The sequence below is a fragment of the Branchiostoma floridae genome, chromosome 13, assembly GCF_000003815.2.
Source record: "Branchiostoma floridae strain S238N-H82 chromosome 13, Bfl_VNyyK, whole genome shotgun sequence".
Lineage (NCBI taxonomy): Eukaryota > Metazoa > Chordata > Leptocardii > Amphioxiformes > Branchiostomatidae > Branchiostoma > Branchiostoma floridae.
In genome coordinates, this window is record NC_049991.1 from 3,786,316 (window position 1) to 3,809,671 (window position 23,356).

The following is a 23,356-nucleotide window of genomic DNA, read 5'->3' on the forward strand; positions in this document are numbered from 1 at the left end:
CTATCATGCAACTTACAAACGTAAGACTGAAAAGACAACAAAACACACACGTGTAAAAAAAACATATATTCGTTTTTAAAATTAATCTATGAAATTTGTCAAATTTTCTGTCAAATCGCTAGCTCGCAACGTGGTTGCTGTCCTGGTAGCATTGCGTTGTAAAGGTGGTATCTCACTGCACTTGGGGCTCCGGTGCGGCACTGCGGGATTCGTTCACTGCGGCACTGCTGTGTTATTTTCGTCAATTTATCATAATGTAGGTAAGAAAATTCGTTTAACTCTGACATTCGTAGTTTTTCGAACCCCGCAGTGCCGCACCGGTGCCGCAAGGGCAGTGAGATACCACCTTTGAGTGGCAAGAACAAGAGAAGACATAGAACAGACTATGCCACGTGATCGCCGTAAGGTCCTTGTGACTACTTGAAGGATAAGGCACATGCTTGACAAGAGATAATGAGTCAGCCGCCACGCATCATTTAGTTGTCAGTCCATTGTTTCCTCTAAGAGATAAATTACACTTCGTCGACCCCGAATAAAACAGATTAGAATGTGTATATCTTTCTAACATACACTGCTGGTATCAGAGTCAGGGATACCCATAAGAAAGCATGTTTTAACATTTGGCACTTGTACTTTGTATTACATTCTGTATATATAATAATAGCTATAGATTATTAAAATACTTAGTTTTTGACAAATGTACTATGTGTTTTAAGAATAAAGCTTAAGAATTAGAAAAAAATGTTTTAACATTTGGAAATACACGGAAACAAAGCCTCATCAAAGGACTAACCTAAATTTTAATGTCCGAAAAGTTGTTTTTCAACAGAAAGTCACAATGGCTTACCTGGGCCACAACAAGTATATTTTATGCCTAATATCCTCTGCAGACTGCAAAGAATAATGAGATAAAAAGAAACAACATTTTAAAAATTGACACCTTAAACGTGAATTGAAGTGACAGAACATGGTATCACAGCCAAAAAGACATTCATTCCTGCAATCAGGGGTGCCTAAGCATTTGTACGAACCCTATGAAATTCGTACGAATATTATGTGATGAACACGAATCACTATGCAAAAACGCACGAATATTATGAAATTCGCACGAATCACTATGTGATTCACACGAACCTTATGAGATTTGCACGATCCTTATGCGAACTTGCGCAACCACTGCCGGGGTCACGTGACAGACGGAGCGGGATTTTCAAGATGGCGGCTTCGATCGGCGGCGACGGAAAATACGATGTTAACACACCGAAATGAAGCAAAACAGTAGCTCACAGGCTATAAAATACATCTTTGCGACGGTAAATGTCCATTCCATGCCTTGAAATATAAATATCACGGGTAGAAATGCTCAAAATCATGCCTCCTCCCGGCCGCCGTTTTTGCATAAGGATCGTGCAAATCTCATAAGGTTCGTGTGAATCACATAGTGATTCGTGCGAATTTCATAATATTCGTGCGTTTTCGCATAGTGATTAGTGTCTATCACATAATATTCGTACGAATTTCATAGGGTTCGTGCAAATGCATAGGTACCCCTGGCAATGGTGTAGTAAAAGTAACACTAGTGTGGTAGACTGGTACCACTTACCAAGTTGGTAACTACAATCTACACTCATGACATCCTTTTGTAACTGTCCAGCTTTGTGACTTCTACAATTACAGTCATTGCTACATCCTGAGTGTCACTTCTACAAGTACAAGTACAATCATTGACATGTTGATCATCTCTGACGAAGAAAAAATTTTTTTTTTCTAAAAATCAATGAGCGCATTGATGTCATTTATACGATTTGCTTGCTGTGACCTAAATAATAATCTATAAAAATCATTCTCAACGAGGGAGTCACAAGGGTCTACTTAATAATCATGCAGAAAAAAACAGGGGTTGTTTATCTCCTGCTAATTGAATAAACAAACCCTATCTTTGACTCCATTTGCATAATTAATGATGAAAATTCCTTAGTAAAATTTGAAAATTTTAAAACTCAGTGTACATGTAACTTGGTCCGAAAAATCGTGGAAAATACTTGCAATTTCTTATAAATCAATTTACATTGTATCAGTAAATGTTTATCACTTGCAGCCCTAGATGTATATGTATTGTGAGTCCCAAACATTCCTATAAGTTACATCAAATCTAGACAAAACTTAAATATAAATCTAGATCACAATGACAAGACCACCGGTAAGTTCTCAATCCTCTAAAATATTCTTTCTTGCAATTTTAAGGCCTTGTAAACCTTCAAAGAAAGCCCAAACCCCATGACCACCGGAATTAAACTTGTGTTTTCCAAGAATTTAGCTTAACTTCTGTTGAAACTGCGACAAGAATTTAGTTTCGTCAGACCACCAGTAATATAGTAATCCTCTAAAACTCTTTTAAAAAATTTTAAGAATTCGTAAACTTGCAAATTCCTGTAACTACTAAAATCTAACTTGTGTTTTCCAAGAATTCAGCTTGATTTCTCTTGAAACTGACACAAGAATTATAGTTTCGACAAGACCACCAGTAACGTCACACTCCAATGAAATTCTTTCTTGCAATTTCAAGGCTTTGTTAAGTTGCAAACTAAGCCCAAACCTCATGATACCCTCATGTTTTCCAAGAATTTTGTTTAGTTCCTCTTAAAACTGAGACAAGAATATAGTTTCGACAAGACCACCAGTAAAGTCGCAATCCAATGAAATTCTTTTTTGCAGTTTCAAGGTTTTGTAAACTTGCAAATGATTGAACATCCCATGACCACCGGAATTGAACTTTTGTTTTCCAAGAATTCAGCTTGATTTCTCTTGAAACTGACACAAGAATTATAGTTTCGACAAGACCACCAGTAACGTCACACTCCGATGAAATTCTTTCTTGCAATTTCAAGGCTTTGTTAAGTTGCAAACTAAGCCCAAACCTCATGATACCCTCATGTTTTCCAAGAATTTTGTTTAGTTCCTCTTAAAACTGAGACAAGAATATAGTTTCGACAAGACCACCAGTAAGATCGCAATCCTCTGGAATTTTTTCACGCAATTTCAAGGTTTTGTAAACTTGTAAAGGAAGCCAAAACACCATGGCCACCAGAATTGATTTAATGTTTTCCATGAATTTAGGTTGATTTCTATTGAAACTGCGACAAGAGTATAGTTTTAACAAGACCACCTGCAAGATCATAATCTCCTGAAATTCTTCTTCGCAATGTCAATGTTTGTAAACTTGCAAAGGCAGGTAAATTTTCGTGACCATAGGAATTGAACTTGTGCTTTCCAAGAATTAAGATTAATTTCTCTTGAAACGGAGATAAGAATTATGGTTTCTACAAGACCACCAGTACGGTCGCAATCTTCTGAAATTCTTTCTCATAATTTCATATCCTTATATATGTATACAAACTTGCAAGTGACCACCAGAACTTTTGTTTTCAATGAATTTAGCTTAATTTCTCTTGAAACTGCGACAAGAATATAGTTTCGACAATACCATTAGTAACGTCGGAATCCAATGAAATTCCTTCTTGCAGTTTCAAGGTTTTGTAAACTTGCAAATGATGCAACACCTCATGACCACCAGAATTGATTTTATGTTTTCCAAGAATTTAGCTTGATTTTTCTTGAAACTGCGACAAGAATATAGTTTCGACAAGACCTCCAGTAACGTCACAATCCTATGAAATTCTTTCTTGCAGTTTCAAGGCCTTGTAAACTTGCAAAGGATACAAAATCCCCATTACCACCAGGATTGAACTTTTGTTTTCCAAGAATTCAGCTTAAGTTCTTTTGAAACTGCTACAAGAATATCGTTTCGACAAGACCACCAGTAAAGTCGCAATCCAATGAAAATCTTTTTTGCAGTTTCAAGGTTTTGTCAACTTGTAAACTAAGCCAAACCCCCATGACTACCGGAATTAAACGTTTGTTTTCCAAGAATTTAGGTTGATTTCTCTTGAAACTAAGACAAAAAGCAGTTTTGACAAGACCACCAGTAACGTCGCAATCGCAAATTTAAGGTTTTGTAAACTTGCAAAGCATGTCCAAATGTCATGACCACCGGAATTGAACTCATGTTTTCCAAGAATTTAGCTTAGTTCCTCTCAAACTGATGAGACAAGAATAAAGTTTCGACAAGACCACCGATAACGTCACAATCCATGTTAAATTCTTTCTTGTAGTTTCAAGGTTTTGTAAACTTGCAAATGATGCAACACCCCATGACAACTGGAATTGATTTGATATTTTCCAAGAATTTAGCTTGATTTCTCTTGAAACTGAGACAAGAATTACAGCTTTAACAAGACCACCAGTAACGTCGTAATCACAATTTCAAGGTTTTGTAAACTTGCAAAGGATGTCCAGATGCCATGACCACCGGAATTGAACTCATGTTTTCTAAGAATTTAGCTTAGTTCCTCTTAAAACCGAGACAAGAATATAGTTTCGACAAAACTACCAGTGAGATCGCAATCCTCCGAAATTCGTGCTCGTGATTTCATGACTTTTTAAAATTGCAAACGATGCAAAATCTCCATGTGTTTCCCAAGAATTTAGCTTGATTTCTCTTAAACTGCGACAAGAATATAGTTTCGACAAGACCACCAGTAACGTCGCAATCCAATGAAATTCTTTCTCGCAATTTCAAGGTTTTGTAAACTTGCAAATCATGCAACACCCCATGACCACCGGAATTGATTTTATGTTTCCAAGAATTTTGCCTGATTTCACTTGAAACTGCGACATGACTATAGTTTCGACAAGACCACCAGTAAGATCGTAATCTTCTGAATTTCTTCTTCGCAATGTTTGTAAACTTGCAAAGGGAGGTAGATTTTCGGGACCATAGGAATTGAACTTGTGTTTTCCACGAATTCCGATTAATTTCTTTCGAAACTGCGACAAGAGTCTAGTTTCGACAAGACCACCAATAAGGTCACAATGCATTGAAATTCTTTTTCGCAATTTTAAGATATTGTAAACTTGCCAATGATGCAAAGCCCCCATGACTACTAGTACTTGAATTGAATTTGGTTTTCAAAGAATTTAGCTCAATTTCTCTTAAAACTGAGACAGGAATATAGTTTCGACAAGACCACCAGTAGCATCACAATCAAATGAAATTCTTCCTCGCAATTTCAAGGCTTTGTAAACTCAAAATGATGCAAAAACCCCATGACTATAAATATTGTGTCTTCTGTTTTCCAAGAATTTAGCTTGAAACTGAGAGAAGAATATTGTTTCGACAAGACCACCAGTGAGATCGCAAATGAATCCTCTGAAATTCTTGCTCGCAATTTCAAGGTCTTGTACACTTGCAAACTAAGCCAAATTTCCGTGACCACCGGAATCGAACTTGTGTTTTCCAAGAATTCAGCTAAGTTTATCTTAAATCGTAGACAAGGATCAATGCTGACTAGACCACAAGAAAGGCACTGGCAGTCTCGTAAGATTCTTCTTTGCATTTTCAAGGTTTTGTAAACTAAATTTCCTTCACCACCTGAATTGAACTTTTGTTTTCCAAGAATTTCGTTCAGTTTCTCCTAAATCGTAGACAAGTATCAGTCCTGACTAGACCACCGGAAAGGTGCTGGCAGTTTCTTAAGATTCTTTTGGGCATTTTCAAGGCCCTGGAAACTGCAAATGATGCCAAATCTCCAATACAGCCTTAACTAACTGTTTCTCTCCAAGTATTTCGCTTAATTTCTGTCGGAAGGATGATAGAAATTTAGGGATAAATTTTAACCTCCGCGGCCACCGATTCAGATTGTCGAACGCATTCTGAAAATCTACGTATTTATTATCGCCAGAAGGTTGTGTTTTAAGTCGGGTTCACACGTGCGTATGTATTCAAGTCCGTATGAGGTCCGTATGGAATTCTTGGCCTCTACCGAGCTCCACAAGTTGCTGGAAAAACAGTCGTCAAATTTGTAGAAAGACAGACACATAACATGCCAGAGGAGAAAAAAAATGGCCAAGGAGTATGCTTTGCCACCCAACAAACTCTTTTAACATGTTATCTGGCTATATTTGTCCAATTACATTTTTTTCCTGCAACCTGTGGAGCCTGGTAGAGGCAAAGGCTTCCATACGGACCTCATACGGACTTGAACATATACGCACGTGTGAACCCCTTGAGGTTTTCCCATGGTGGAGTGGCTGTGTTTGCGTGTGTGTATCATTTGTGAACAGCATAACTCAAGAAGCTGTGAATGGTTCGGTGAAGCCCCCCCCCCCCCCTTTTGTAATTGTCTGAACTATAGACATGATTTTAAGAGGTGGATAGCTCTGGGGGCAGGTAAGAAGTGGTGTAGATTTAGGCCCCCTAGTTGCTTCTTTGGAACTGCAGCAGACGATTATGTGCCAGACTTTGAAAGCGAACTTTTGGAAACGTTTTGATTTCGAAAGCAGGCAAAAGTCAATGCGCGCGCTGATGTCATCCATAGAACGTACTTGCAATGGCCTTACAGATCTAGATCATCAGGTGTATCCTTGGGTCACCTGTGCCACGGCATAACACCTGTATATCTCAACTAGAAAGGCCGACATTTGCTTGGGTGCAAATACAGCATATTTCAGCCATACCCATTCCCACGCAACATTGGACTGTTCCAAGTCACCCCTGCGCAATAATGGAACAATTTGACTGTAAGTTATCCCCAAAAGAGAACTAATATTGTGAATTGATTCCAGGTCAAAACAGAACTTGCTCAATATGCACCGGGCCCATATGGAAGAATATAATCTTCCACAGGAGCCCCTATGCATAACTAACTGTTTTTTTAGAATCGCGGCAGCTCCTATTTTTCCGAAAGTAAAAAAAAAAACAGCATCTTCCATTCAGAAGATTTTCATCATGAAATTACATGAAGCCATTCAACAATTTCCAGTACAATAACTACGTCTAAGGCTTAGGTCACAATTCGAAAAAGGGGCCCTGCCGGGCAATTCACGGGCTGTTTTTTGGCACTTTCGGGCGTGACCCCTGCGTTGCCCTGTGGGACACCTCGCGGCTGCCGGGGTATTTTGAGGCCCGGCCGGGACCCTGGTTCAATTTAAGTCTGAGTTAAAATGAACCAGGGACCCGCTCGTACAACCACCCCGCGACCTAATCGTGACAACACCGAGAGGGACCCCTCCGGTTGCCGGCAGTCTGTCGGAATAAATTCGTTACGTCAAAGACCAGGTTTACGGAATAAAAGTGTGTAATTCGTAACACCGGGTCAAATATGTGACGTCACAGATCACGTGAAAGGACAAAAGCCGTGAACCTACACGTATCACACAGTTCTCGTATTACAGTGGAGTTAAGTGCATAGCGCTATACCAAGGGAAAGGAGAAGACCAGGGGAAACAGCCCTTAGCCCACTAGGCAGGCGGAGGAAGTCAGCAACAAAAACTTCTGCAGACAAGGGCTGAACATAGAAGGGGGATAGGACAACACACCACACAACAGACCACATAATAGGCTGCATCACTGAGAAGCACGACGAACAGATAGCCTCCTTCATAGAAAGCTTCTATGTTTTTTACGATATTACAACCCCAGACTATAGAAACAAGCTGAAGAAAGATGTTTGGCTGAAGAAGAACATTTCCTCTGCAATTGGCCGACGGAACGCCAAACTTGCAGTCATTCGGACCCATAAGCCATTTTTTTTCGTTTTACAAATATAAAAATATAGGCCTCAACAGTTTGGCATGTCATCCGCCGACATTAAAAATTCCAATAACATGTTTATTTAGTTTAGTTTAGAAACGTAACAGTGCCGCACGTCAGTGCGAGTGCGAGGAAAAGTTGGCGAAAAAAACCGTGCCGCAGTGAACGGACCCCGACGTACCGCACCAGTACTCCAAGTTCAATGATGTACTACCTTAAGTGGATGCAGGCAATGCTTGTTTTTATACCCCTTAAAGAGTGCCCACCAGGAGCCTGCCTGGTTCCCTGCCGTTGTTCGCAGGGCATGCGGCAGGGACCCTACAACTGCCCCACCGGGCTGTGAGAGACAAACGTTACCCTGTCGGACCCCGCAGGGGTGACTACAGGACACCGTCAGAACATCTGACGGGTGTCTGCCGGAGACGAACCTAGGAAGGTGGAAATTTTTTAAAGAAAAATGACGGGGTGCCCGCCGGAACACTCCGGGACCCCCATGGGGCAGCGCGAAGGCAACGTTTGATTGTGACCACGACAGCCGGTAAACAGCCGGTGTCCGCCCGACTTCAGAGCCCGGCCGGGGCTACATCCCTGACGGGCACCGGGCCAATTGTGACCCTAGCCTAAGTACCGTTATCAGCTCCTAGTGATGTGGATACATTTATCATTGCAGTGAACTTTTCTTTTATTCAAGTATGGCATGCCCTTTAATAATTATCATGCAGGTGCAGGTACTGTGTACTCTCCAAGCTGAGGTTAGGCTCCGGCTGTTTTTTAACGTTTTTTTAGTCTTTTTATCGGGCTTTCTATTTTCTTTTATATCTTACTGTGTCAAAACCTACTGGCTGGCGTACTTCAAGAAAAATGACAAAATAGAAAGCCCGATAAAAACGACTAAAAAAACGTTTTAAAAACAGCCAGAGCCTAACCTCTGCTTGGAGAGTAGGTACTGTATTTCTTTTCTGAAAAATTCCAGGACCAACAACTTAACTTGATGTGGCTTTATCTATATATTTCATTTCCTTCTTTGTTAAGTATATCCTCCTGCATACCTTTACTTTGTATGCAACAGCCAACGGGCGTAATCTTGTTGTGTTAGTGTTATAATTTCCTGCTTGTAGCGTGCGAGACCCGGAGGATAGGAGTTTCTACCTTGTTCGAGGGTTTCTTTTCGGGGGTCAGTGGTGATACACTGGTACTGGGAGTGTTTTATTGGGCTAAAACTCTGGCAGTTTAAAGTTACTTACAATTTGAATGTACAAAGTTTACGTAATGAAAAAAACACTAGAAGTACCTAAATTTGCTCGGGAAAAAATACATCACTTTTCTTTCCAGTACAGTGAGAGAAATGTTGCCACTATAGACATATGGCCACTATAGAAAAAATGCTGATCTATTGACAAAGAGCAATAAGTTACACATAATTTTAGTACCCATTGATCTTTATTCATACAAAAATTGCACATGTAAGCCAATTGTTTAGATTTACAGTTCAAATAATTATTACGAGAAATATTGATGAGAAAATAATCAATTTCGCCACTGTCAAACCTACGTATCAAAACTAAACGCAAACTGGCCATTTTTCCCGCGTTTTCCGCCAAGTAACATTTTCTCAAATGTCTCAACTAACCCTACCAAAGTTAACTCTGCCGAAAATGATTGATATCGCCATGCGGAATGTTGATTAATTCAACGACAAAGACTTGTATTCTAACGTTCAATGCATGCGTACCGTCCGCTACCTCTCAAATGACCCTGTCTGAACTCTAAATCCTCGCAAACTACAATTTTAAACCGGGCAAAGGGTGACACACACATGTATGGCCACTGTAAGGCTGTAATATGCATGTGTTTCTGTCTGTATATACGGCATTGGAAGCCAGCTTATGGATATTAATTAGCATTCGTCTTCCTTGGCGCTGATTGGCTGGCTCTTTAAATTCAATTAACTCTTGTTTAAGCCCAGACTGCGCAGGTGTGTGGGGTTACTGGAGTTCACGGCAGGAGGCCGAAAAGAAAACCAATTTCTCCTCAGAAAAGTGCTGAAATTAAGCATTTTAAAGTAGTTTATGCCAAACATTTTACTTGGATCATTTTACCAACTATCTAATGCCTATCTACGCCAAATTTCAGGTCATTCCATTGTAATACCAGGTACAGTGGGCCAAAATATACCGTTTTGGTCAGAAGATAACCTTTAAACATCAATAAAATCATTTTAGAGGCAGATATGAAAAAAATGCAAACTGGCAAATTTTTCCGTGTTTTCCGCCAAGTAACATTTACTCGATTGTCTCAACTAACCCTACCAAAGTCAACTATGCCAAGAATGATTGATATTACCATGCGGAATGTTGGTTAATTCAACGACAAAGACTTGTATTCTAACGTTCAATGCATGCGTACCGTCCACATCCGCTACCTCTCAAATGACCCTGTCTGAACTCCAAATCCTCGCAAACTACAATTTTAAACCGGGCAAAGGGTGACACACACATGTATGGCCACTGTAAGGCTGTAATATGCATGTGTTTCTGTCTGTATATACGGCATTGGAAGCCAGCTTATGGATATTAATTAGCATTCGTTTTCCTCGGCGCTGATTGGCTGGCTCTTTAAATTCAATTAGCTATCGCGAAAGCCCAGGCTGTGCAGGTGTGTGGGGTCACTGCAGTTCACGGCAGGAGGCCGGAAGGAAACCAATTTCCCTTCAGAAAAGTGCTGAAATTAAGTATTTTAAAGTGTTTAATGCCAAAAATTTTACTTGGATCATTTTACCAACTATCTAATGCCTATCTACACCAAATTTTAGGCCATTCCATTGTAAGACCAGGGTACAGTGGGGCAAAATACACCGTTTTGGTCAAAACATGACATTTTAACCTCAATAAAATCATTTTAAAGGCAGATATGGAAAAAATGAGAAAAACACCTAAGGGTATTGACCCACTCTACCCTTGTGCCAAATTTCAGATCATTCGGTCCAGGAACGGCGGAGATGAATCACTTTAAAGATTTGACAGGAGAAAGAAAGAAAGAAAGAAGAAAGAAACATTACGAATATAATATATTTCACCATACTATGTATGGCTGAAATATAATGACAGGTGAGAACAATGGGCTACTCATCAGGCGCAAGCCAGGGTTCATTGACCGCAAGGTCAGCCTTGTCGTCATTGACCGCAAGGTCAACCTTGTTGTATATTGTTTGAAGTGGGTCAAAACGTAAACATAAGCTAAAAAGGCAACATTTTCGCGAAAATGCAGATTTTTTTTTCCTTTTTTCCTTTTGTGAAGCTATATTACACACAATACCTTACCATTGGGCTCGTCCTATAGTATTGTGTGCGATTTTAGAAAAACCGTATTCAAAACAATGTACAACTAATATCCTAACCCAGTTTTAAGCTCTGATAAATTCTACACTAAAACGTTGTCAAACTATATGCAGTCTTATCTTAGCCCCAAAAAATGAAGGCAAGGTGGTGCTATGGTTACGGTTATTTACATAGAATCTTAATGCTCTGGGCTCGAATACCTAGCAGTAGTAGGCTCACAATGTTGTGACCTTGGGAAAGACACTTTACACCTATTTTCTCAGTCGACTCAGGTGAAAATGAGTACCTATCTTCTGCAAGGGAATCCTCTCGAAATCGGCGTAAGCTTAAGAGGTAGGCTCACAATGTTATACCCTTGGGAAAGACACTTTACACCTATTTTCTCAGTCGACTCAGGTGAAAATGCTTCTGCTAGGGACTCCTCTCGAAATGGACGTTAACTTAACGCCAGAGGTCTTGTGTTTGAGGAGAACCACGTAACGTTAATTAAATAACGCACCACACTTACCGAAAAGAGTAGGGGCCCTTCCTTGATTTAGTTGATAAACCTTGCAGTCCGGTCTTACGCAGCTAGTACTGTAAATGCAGAAACTTTCGCGGTGGTTTGATGTTCGTGGTTTTCGCGGTGGCCGCTTCACCGCGAACTGAAAACCACCCGACGGCGAACATTTTTACACGGCAGTAACAGACTACAGTGCATGGAGTTAAAACCAACGCGAAAAGTCCCGCGAAATTAAATCACCGCGAACTTAAATGCATTTACAGTACCTACTGTACATATACAAAAATGGTGTGTCATGCTTAAATGCTGTTTACCGGTTATGCAAAACCAAACAAATTAACAAAACAAGAATGAAAGGCAATGACATCTGAAATCTCGCACGGTTCGTGCTTGTACCTATACCAAAATGGTGTGCCATTGTGCTTAAACGCTATTTACTATTTATATACAAATCAAAACAAACAAGTAAACGAACAAGACAAGAATGAAAGGCAATAACATCTGAAATCTCTCGCCGTTCATGCTTGTATCATGCTTAAATGCTGTTTACGCAAATATCAACAAACAAACAAACAAAGAAAACAAGAATGAAAGGCAATGACATCTGAAATCTCGCACAGTTCTTAAACATATTTGATTTGTCACAATTCTTTAGCACGACATATATCGGATGATTAATTTAAGGAATGTCATATTGGAACACTTCCACTTGAGTTGGTGCCACAACGTGTTTTTGACGACACTTGTGGCCTATGTGTCACTGTATAGTCTTAATCACTCCATGGATACTGTTGTGTGAAATCCACAATGATTTCATTTAAGCTTGCCAAGAATTCTAGATTCTGACACGGGAGAAGCTGCTACTGTTATAGAAGCATTTGTGTGTCGTCAAAACAGAGTTTACGTTTTTACCTCCATAGAAAATGGAGGTATTGTTTTTTAGTGTGTGCTTGTGTCTGTGTTTCTGTCTGAGTTTCCGTATATTTGTGCTCAGCATAAGTTTAGAACCTTTGGATGAATTATAGGTCCATATTGTGGTAAGTGGATATGGGTTGGTAGGACGAAGGTCAAGGTCAGGAAACAATTCTTTAAAACCGATATCAAAATGTCAACCCCGTCCACTTCGATCAAAACGTAAAAATGCAAAAAAAAAAAAAAAAAAACAAAAAACAACAACATAATGATACAAGTGATATTTCACGAACTTGTACACACCCTCTCATTGGTCGAACCACTAATTGCCTTTCTATCATTGGCCATACTACTAATTGCCATACTTTCATTGGTTGAATTGCTGACTGTAATTGATTAGTCTATTTCTGACAACTATGTGTCGGCGCAGTGGCCATTGGTGACCTAAAACGTCTCCACCCTTGTAGTTTCGCCAAAATCGGTTCCTCTGCAAGTCAAATACTCCTAAAAGGTTTTCCACGATGTAACGTTATATTCTGTGATCTTGACGTACAGCCATTGGGTAACGAAATCACCATTCAGGATGCGCAGCAACGTTCCTTGTATTTTGCCGCTACCTCAGGTCACTTGCTACCAAATGGAACAATTATGGCGCTGTGATGGTAGGCTGCCGTCGCTTCAATGATTGACAGTTAGCTTGCACGACAACTCCACGCTTTTAACGTTCCCCTATCTGACATAGTCTGTGGTTTATTGCGAACCCTATATTAGGTTTTCCTCACTTCGCAAGGAGTCACCTTAAATGACCTTCGCTAAGGCATAGGGAAAAGGTAGTGTTTTCAGTTCCCTGTCGACCAATACTGACCAAAATTTGCCGAACCTTTATTTTTCTAGGGGTCACTTCTGGCAAAGGCCCAAGGAGGTTAAAAGGATTTTTATTTTTCAATGAAAGGACCCAAAGTTTTGATAGACGCATCAGTGATGTTGATGTTAATGAAATCGTGTTCCACTTATTTCTGAAGCAATAGAAATTTTTGATTTGCATGTACAATGTATATTTGTATGATTATGATATGATTTTGAAAATTTCAGAGTCCTGTGCACTTCCTTATTATCCAAACAGAGGTTAGGCTTCTGCTGTTTTTTTTTTGGTGTTTTTAGTCGTTTTTTAATATCGGGATTTCTATTTTTAATTGTATCTTGTATTGTCAAAACCTAACCTCTGCCGGTACACGAAACTATAGGCATTAACAATAGAAGATAGAAGACAAGACAGAAAGCCTGATAAAAACAGCCGGAGCCTAACTTATGCTAGGAGAGTACACTACCCATGAAGTTAAACAATATTTGTTGGATCACTTCGGTTAAAATCTACAAACAAAGCTCGAAAATGTTTTACTACGGAATCAGAAACATAACAGTAATTTGCCTTGGCCCAAACACGTATCGTCTCAAAAATCCGCCAACAAGCAATTCTACCTGCGTGTCCTCAGACGACCCTTCCTTCTACTCTAGATCTGGCATCTTGCCTCACCAATCATGACGCTCCACCAATAAGGCGTTACCCTCTGGCCCTTCTTCCCTCTGATTGGCTAGGATTTAATGAGGCTCCGCCCCTTTATATGAAGGGCAAGTGCTGATGCAAATAAATCATGTCAGAAACCTTCAAGATGGCATTCTTACCGCACAGGGTGGTGTGACAGGACGGGACGGACACCTGTGTGACACCGCGCAGGTACTGGCTCGCTCCCGGAGACAACCCCGAGAGGCACCGACGGCGTTTCTGCACAGCCACGGTCGTAAGTTACTCACCATAGGCAAGGTTAAGGGCCATGTGATGTCGTAAACGCACAGCATGAATTGGTGTGTAGTGTAAGTGGTCGTAACGTTGGTGAACCCCTGTACTTTTGTCATGTACAACTTACGCATACCATTTTTATCATTTAGCTTAGCTGAGCTTTTGCTACAACTATACTGTGTGTGTGTGTGTGTGTGTGTGTGTCTGTGTGTCTCTGTGTGTCTCTCTGTGTGTGTGTGGTGAATTTAGCCAACAGCGCGTTGTTATACGTAGTACCAGCAATATCTTGACGTCTTAGAATTTTCAAGACAGTTGTGACAGAACTAACCACCTTAGACAGCCTTTTTCCTTAACAAGACAGCTGAATCTTGTACGACACATTTAAACAACGTTCCAAGATTAGAATTCGCACAGTTTGCAATCGTACGACGATCGCACTAAGTATATGCGACCGGGATCACATGCATAGTACTCGTTGAGGCCAAGCAAAGAATGCGCTATCTTTGTATATGTATGTTACTGGCCTAAGATGTAGGTCATGTATGAAGGCCTTAGCGAGGGCGGCGCTCTAAATCTTTGTACACTCGAAGGCTAGCATACTTGCGTGGTGGGGGCCTAACAACATTCTTCATGTCCACCTGTATATCTGTCACATGCAACAAAACATCTGGCATGTGCTGCAAGTACCGTACAGTAAAATGTTAAATTTTCGCGGGGATTTTATTTCTCGACAGAGAGATCTAAAAGAGTGTTCGCTGTTGTTTTATGTTCGCGGTTTGCACATGTAGTGTCCTCTTTAACCGCGTCCAAAAACCACCATTCTCTTTTCTTCCACATTAAATCCACCGCAAACATTTCTACTTCTACAGTATTGACACTACTAACCGAAGGAACTAGATTTGACCATGGTTCAAGTGCCCGTTTGTTTGTGTGTATAGCCTGGCAGATTTGTAACCGAGGGTTCAAGGTTTAAAGCTAACTGACAAACTTCTTGTAAACTTCGTGGCTCACTTTGTCGTGGAGATAGATACGTTCTGACTTGATGCCAAGGTCATTGTAAGCTGGTAACCAGCCTATCGTGGCTTGGCTAGACTCTCTTCGGGGCGGGTGAAGCTGCCTGCCGCCGGGGAAATCTGTCGAACCCGGTAGAAGTTTTAACGCGGTAGGAGATTTCGTGGTGGACTCTACTCCTACGGCGTGAAGCTACCGGGTGCGAGAGATTTTCTCGGCGGAAGAAAGCTTCATCTGTCCCGACGAGAGCTTGCCCAAGCCACGATAGGCTGGATACCATGTTATTGAGTGTACAGACGCATTGCGAATGTTTCACAAACAGTGAAGCCAGGGTTGAGACTAACGCTGTGCCTCAGTGTGACAAATGTATCGTACTTAACTGATGCACAAGCCCTGGGGCACGTAAATCTTCGCAATCTACTTTACTGCAAAGAGGGAAATGCTCGCTGGGTTTAATTTTGCCGTGGAGAGATAATAGAGTTTTCACGGTGTTCCCTTTTAGTTCGCGTTTGGGAAAATGAGGTAGGCAGAACAGAAACAGGAGAAAGAGAGAGGAGGGATCATCTCAAAACAGCGAACACAAATTAAAATCACCGGAAAAACTGCTGATTTTACAGTGATAGTTCACTTTTTCCCCAGTCTACAAATTATGGGTCTAAACTCTGACTACTATATTCGTTCTCACGGACACTGAAATTACACAGTATGCCCTGTCCTTGAACACTGCAGTATGCCTGCTTTTCAACCAGTCGGTGATAGCCGAGCGACTGTACTGCGACCAGAATTGGACTTGTGTGGCGATCACTCTGCGACCTAAAATTTGACAAATTATTCATCAAATTTGTATAGAAAATGTGTTTCAAAAAGATTTCCAAAACCTATTTTTCTACGCTAGGTATGTCTTTTTTTAGTCATTCCTTTACAATTCAAAATTAAGCCACAGCAAGTGAATTTTATGGATGATATTATGGTCAGTGCGCGCATTAATTTTCGCCTGATTTAAAAAAAAAAATTTTTCCCTTTCAGAGATGGTCAACATAACGAGAAAGTACCAACATAGAAAAATATGTGCTCTAGCCTAATAATTACACTTGTACAAGTGACACAAGGGAGCTAGCTAGGACTGTACTTGTAGAAGTAGTTACAAAACTAGCTGGATTCGATAGTTGTAAAAGTGGCACCAATATGGAAGCCACGAATGTACGAGGGGCGTTCAAGAAGTAATCCACCTGACCCACTTCCAGTTGTCTGATCTAGATGAAATTTTGCATATGTAATGATTCATATCTCTATGGGTTATGTTGCAAAAAACAGCTCTGAACTAATTTTGGTTTTTGATTTAAAGGTGTTTGAACTGAGTCAGGTGTGAAATGGACCAGGTGTGAAATGGAGCCAGTTGAGTGTCGCGCAGTGATCCGGTTTTTGTATTTGAAAGGACGCATACCAAATGAGACTTTTGATGAAATAAAAGAAACTTATGGTGATGATTCCCCATCATATGACCTTGTAAAACGCTGGCATTGTGAATTCAAACATGGCCGGAAGTCTGTGGAAACAGCTCCCAGACCTGGTCGTCCCTCTTCTGCCATTGATGAGGCATCTGTTGCAGGACCAACCTGGGGCGTCCTACAAAAACGGTGTACAGAGCTACATCAAACGATGGTAGAAATGCATAACTCTGGGTGATTCCTATGAAGAGAAAGACTAATAACTGCACCAGGTTTCATTAATCTCCTCCTTTGGGAAATGGGTCAGGTGGATTACTTCTTGAACGCCCCTCGTAGTTACCAAGTTGGCTAGTGGCACCAGTCTACCACACTAGTGTCACTACTGCACATATACGTGCCTCTATGTCTTTACTACAGAAATGAATGGCTTTGATACCATGTTTTGTCGCTTCAAGTCTTGTTTCAACGTTTATGCCGCCTATTTTCAAAATTCACCCATTTTTTTTGTTCTTCTTATATTTGTGGACTGCAGAGTATGTCATCCATAGTATTTAATTCCTGTGGCCTTACATAAATCTAGGTTGTAACTAGGTCACAGAGTGATCACCGTCAAGTATTATGGGGACCTTTATACTAGGCGACGATCACGCTGCGAGCTAGTTACGACCTAAATTTTTAAGTTAAGTCACCCAAAAGCTAAGGGCACAACACGCCGTACGTGCAATTTGTCCGTACGTTTTTTTGGGAGGCCACGTCCGCCACGTATTTCTGAAAGTATTCAGGCTGTACAAGGCAGGCGCGTCGCCCGTACTGGCACGTACGGGGGGCGAATCAGCAGCCTGATGCACACAAAGTTTTGCCTGCACGCAAAGTTCTACGGCGTGTCTGCGTGCTCCAAAATCCGTCGAATTCCCTACGAGTTCGTACGGAGGCGATGCTTGCCATTTACGGACCCAAAAGATTGCCCACGTTTTGGCTCGCAGACAGTACGTATTTGCAGGTACGACGGGTTGTGCCCTTAGCTAAAGTCACTTGTTTTCGACACAGTCAACTGCCGTTGTTCTCCAGTGATGTAAATCGTTCATTTTCCACGTTTGACCGAGTAGCGACCTCCATTGTTCGGTTTGACAGCTCATGCTAACATGTTGCACAATTGAAGATGGTAGCCAGAGATAACCAAAGTAAGGCCACAGCAAGTAAATTCTATGGATGGCATCCTCAGCAGTCTGCAAAAATAGTGCGAAAGGGTTAAAAAAAACAAGATGGCGACATTTTCAAAATAGACACCATAAACGTTGGAACAATACTTAAAGGGACAAAACATGGTATCATAGTCAACAAGGAATTCATTCCTGTGTACTTACTACTGTACTGGCGTAGTAAAAGTGACACTAGTGTGGTAGACTGGTATCACTTACAAAGTTGGTAACTACACTCATGATTCCAATATTGGTGTCCCTTTTACAACTTTCCAACTAGTTTCACTTCTACAAGTTCAGCCATGGCTACCTCACTAGTCTCACTCCTACAAGTTTGTTTGTTTGTTTGTTTGTACAAGTCTGTACAATCGTTAGACTACAAACAACATATTTGCTCATTTTGGTAATTTGGTAATTTTCCATCATAATGATCATCGCAAAAATAAGAAAAAAATTCTTGTTTTTTTTGTGTGAAATCAGATAGAAATTAATGAGCCCGCGGATGTCATCCATAAAATTTACTTGCTCTGGCCTAAGTAAGGGAGGGTTAACCAAATAAGGCCTACGTCCTACCCGGCGCCCGGCCGGGCTGTTTGCGGAAACGACAAATTAAAGCTTGTGCTTTTAGATATGCACAAGGTACTTATATGCTTTGAATTATTTTTGGTACGTTTCGAGTTCTTTTTGTCTTTTATATCGTACTTTTCGTTCCCCCAAACTGCCTGGCCGGTTCCTTTTGTGGAAATGTAACAATAATCTCAGCGGGTGTTATTCGCCAAAAGCCAACATTTTTATGAAAATAGAATCAACCAAATTTGTAAAATTTTCCCACCAGTTAAGTTCAATAATATACAGAGGCAGACAATTGGCTTAACTTTTATGGTGGCAATTAACCAAATCTAACATTTGTAAAATGTTATAAACATCTTAAATATTACTAAAAGTTAAAGAATGACAAAGATGTCTGAAAGTTGTTCTAAATGAACAAATTTGTCCATTGCAACTTTCAAAACATTTTTTTTTAGAAAATTTGAATAAATTCAATTTTTTAATACTCAATATCTTTTAAATTTACAACTGTTGTGGTTTAGATATTTATCCAAATTTATTCAAACCTATGGCAAATACCATTTTAAAAACCCTCTCAATGACACGAAATGGACTCTACTGCCTAGCAATGATGGTTCCATATCTTTCCTCCTCCCCGGGTTTAACATAGCCTTGAACGGACAGTGACTTCTTGCAAAACTTCCGGTTCCCGGGGTCTATGTCTCCGTTAGTTTGTCTTGATGTAATTTATGTGTCTGTCGGTGTTGTAGCCATCTCTTTGTGTTAAAAGTGTTACCTCCGAAAAGAAGGTTTTGTTTCCGGTGCGTCTGTCTGTTTGTATGACTTTTTGTATACTGTGGCCTAACCCTAACCCTTACCCCTAACCGTTGACATCTATAAGACGGTATTTTCTTTTCTTTAGTCCACTGGTGTCCACTAGTGCATTATTTTGTTCAGGCATAGGTAAAAGTACACCAGGTGTCCAGGTCCGGACCTATATATTACGAATTTTACAGGTTTAGGTACAAGATTTAGGTACACGGCCCCTCTTGTAAGCGAAGGTATTTCAAATCGGTACTTCATTTCAGATAACGGATGACCGTGCGGTCAAGAACATGATAAAACTCCCTGATAGGTTTCTATATTTAGAAGTGGCGCTTTAAATTTGGAAAGTTTGAAAGCTTCCACCTGGAGTGTTGAAACTACGGTTGCACAGTGGTCTAGTCAAATACTTCTTCGTCACATCAAGAACTACCTACCGCCAAAAGTAAATACTATAGCATGTTCAGAACATAAGATTTAAAAAAAACGTAATTTCTTATGCAGTATAAGGAAAGCATCCAGGTGGCCCAAAATCGATCTTGGCCCTCGTCTTCCTGAGAGTAAGACTTTCAAAGGCACCATCAAACCAAATACCATCCATGAAAATACATCAAAACTTTCAGACCTGACCAAAAGAGAGAGACAAACACACACACGGCTCGTTCTCATTTAAATGTCGAAATGCTGTCGCCTGACTTTACGGCTTGATATGGAGAAAATTATAGACAACATCACTGGTTCCTTTATTTTTCCATAACCCCTGTAATGTTTTACAAAAGATGCACAACAGCATTCGTATTGGTTGATGGCTTAGACGGGTCACGGGTCGGATTTTACACCATAAAAATGGCTGTCGCCTGAGAAGAAACGAAGAATTCAAATAGTAGCCAAAAATGTAACAATTTAGTTCCCAGAATGATTGTTCGGCAGGTGAAACCAGCTACCCAGGCCCTCTGCCCGATCACGTCAGATCGCTCCTGTCACTGATCTTGGAGGCTGTGTGAGGTGGTTTATGCCTGTCGCCAGATTCTGTAACAAACGTTACCACAACGAGAACGATGGTTGCCACGGTTTTATTATCCACGTATAAGACTAGAAATGACCATTTTTGTGACGCTGTACAGTTTTTCTGTCTTCCTAAAGAAACAAGATAGGGTTGTTGACTGTTATTTGTATTCCACCTTGCTTAACAAAATGTTGTACAGAAATGACTGTAACAAGCGTTAGCATTGTTCGATGCTGTCTAAGCTTTCTATTTGACCTGGTGTTAAAAAACTGCCCACTTTTCGAATGTTCCTTGGGACATCCACTTATACCTAAATGACGTTGTCAATAAAGCAAGTCCTTTAGAAGAAAACAGGGTAAAGTTTACTGTTGTAACAAACGTTACCGGTAACGTTTGTTACCCGCCCTGTAATGTATTACCAATGGGACCGAAAATAATAAGTTACCATTTTTTGGCTATGGTTAAAAGAGGAATTTTCCTAAACAACCAGGTAGTTTTCACTGAAAATAAAGCCGATTTATTTTTCGACCAAAAAAATGCCATTTTCGACATTTCAATGAGAACGAGTGACACACGCGCACAAACGCGCGTGCACGCACACGCACACACACACACACGATTTTTATAACAACGTCGGACGTGTTTTGCGTCAAGGCCTTCAACTTCGCTTAATGAATTACACATGCCTACATGGTGCACAAACTCCATTTCGTATTTGTATGAAATATGTAATGCATATTCATCAAGCGATCCATACAGCCCTAAAGCTGGCAGACGGTATGGAAACTCGACAAGAATTCAGACATATCATACATAAGCCTATTGTTGTATAAGAGCTAGCTGCCGGCAAAACCGAACGCTAATTAAAAGTGATATGCAGCAAGAGTCGACAGGAATTCGGACTACGTCCGATCTCATTTCGTCTATAATTTCGTGTTTCATCAGCCTCTATAATAGAAATCCTTGATACCTTTGTGCAGAAATGGTTCGTAGATTCCAAACGTAGGCGGACAGACGTCAGAAAGAAGAGATATTGAAGCGTAAATGTAGACAGTCCGTACGTCAGTTCGCTACATGATGCCTTATCTCCTATGCCGACCCTTATTTATCTTTTAGTCTGGGTGCCATCCTCCGTAGTAATCACTAAATCAAGGCTCTTAGTCTTAGGTAGTGGTGCGTACCTAAACTCATATTCAGGTTCAGGTCCGGATTCAAGTCCAGCAGTTCAGGTCCGGACTTATAAGTCCGGACCTGAACCCATCATTGCGTATTATGTGCGCTAGAAAGTTTTCTTTTTTGAGGGGGAGGGGGGATGGTGCATATAAAATTGCATGTTAGCCTGAACTAAAATGCATTGTGGAAAATACATGCAAATTATATACAGCCAGTGTAAACACAAACTGTTTTTGGCTTTTTCCTGTGCAAATTTCACTGTCTATGGAAGGTTTTAGATGGTCTAGAACAGGAAAAGGGAATATAAGGGACAGATAGCCTTTTGCAAGTCCGGCCTTGAGTCCAGACATTTAGGTTTTTTTTTAACTTGGACCTTAAACATTTTTAGGTCCGATTCCAAGTCCGGGCTTTAGGTTCGCACCACTAGTCTTAGGCTAACGTCACATTTCGAAACCGGGACCAGGTAGGGCTGTTTATGGAAACGATAAATAGATAAATGTATACGTAGAATATATACACAAATAATGCCCACGACTATTCTCTTTATGTCTGTGCAGTTTGGTGTCTTTTAGATCATACTTTTCGTTCCCTAAAGCGGCCCGAAATGTGACGTAGCAAGCAAAAAGATTGAGCCACATTTACTGGATAGGATGGTAGCCAGACTATTTTTTCTGAACCATATTTATTCCCGTCTATATGCACGTCCATCCAACCTAGTCTGGAACCCAGTCTTGTTAGCGTTTGCCTGTTTCCAAGCGGTCGCTACTCCTCTAACAAGACTGGATGCCAGGCTACCGTTGACCATTGTCAGGGTTACTGACCGGGGCTATCATTTTGTATACGTAACATGAGTCACGTGACCTGCGACCACGTGGGCAAAGTAATTTGGTCAGTCATCCCGACGAAGGTCTGGAATTTGGTGTAAAACTTTTGATTCATGATATTCAAAAACGTTTATAATGTTGAGATTGCGCCTATCATTCATACAGAAGATGGTACAAAATACGACCGAGGGGAACGTGAGTGGGGCGACACCCCCGCCAGGACCAAGGATGGTTCCGCCCAACCCCCAGCTGATCGAGGCCTTCAACTGGTTCAACGTTGCCGTGGTAACGGCCATCATGCTGGCGATGGGCTGCACGCTGAAACTGAGGGAGCTCATCCGGGTACTCAAGCAGCCTTCACAGGTGCGTATGGCGAAGGTCTCACTCATAAGTGCGCATGAATAATTCTGGTCTCACTCAAGAGTTTTTTCACTCCATTGACAGTAATACAAAGATATGCTTTTTTACAGGGGTGCGTTTGTAATGAAGCTACAGGAAACCTCCCCATATTATTCATTCTTTGTTGAGTACATGTTCCATAAATCACGAGAAAACGTTTGCAATGACCAATTAACATATGATCTTTGTTTATAGCAATTATAAACTACATTATGTCACCCCCCCGCAAGAGGGACTTTTTCTCTGTTCGTGTACAACCACACCACTCAGAACCTAGGACTGTGTACATCCGACATTGTCAAACTTTACCTGCTAATTTCTTCAGTTACAAACAAATTTTCACCAACCTAACTTTTGAGATCTGTTGGGCTGGCTGGAAAGGAATTTCTGAAAAAACGCACGGCAGTGCAGCCATTCATTTTTTTGGCACGGTACTATTACGGTATTATAACGATAGTTCACCTTTATTCGTTGAGTAGATTATATCCGTTTTCTTAAAGCAGGGTATTTAGGGGTGATAAGTCTACGAACGGTGGTTTCAAACTGCAATAGCTGATTAATGTCAGAGAGCCATTTTTTTCAATATTTGCATTTTGAAACCACTGTCCGATGTCTCCAAATACTACTAGTAAGTTTTAAAGGGGGTTAGCGTTACAGGTCATATTTGAGTTGCGCAGTTTAGATCTCTAAATAGGAATTAAACTGCCAACTTAAAACCGTTAAA

At 40.6% G+C, this 23,356-nt stretch overlaps 1 protein-coding gene across 6 annotated transcripts in view; it reads left to right on the plus strand.

The window, feature by feature from the left end:
- The window catches only part of LOC118429578 (ileal sodium/bile acid cotransporter-like), a 36,011-nt gene that overhangs the window by 5,209 nt on the left and 7,446 nt on the right, over positions 1-23,356 (plus strand). For 2 of the 6 annotated variants that reach the window (XM_035840117.1, XM_035840119.1), the window contains exons 2-3: positions 14,094-14,202; positions 22,402-22,596. In XM_035840117.1, the coding sequence (XP_035696010.1) occupies positions 22,402-22,596 (195 nt within the window). In that variant the 5' untranslated portion in view covers positions 14,094-14,202. Of the gene's footprint in view, positions 1-14,093; positions 14,203-22,398; positions 22,597-23,356 lie in introns of all 6 variants that reach the window. The other 4 variants (XM_035840115.1, XM_035840116.1, XM_035840118.1 and 1 more) reach the window with 2 other exon arrangements.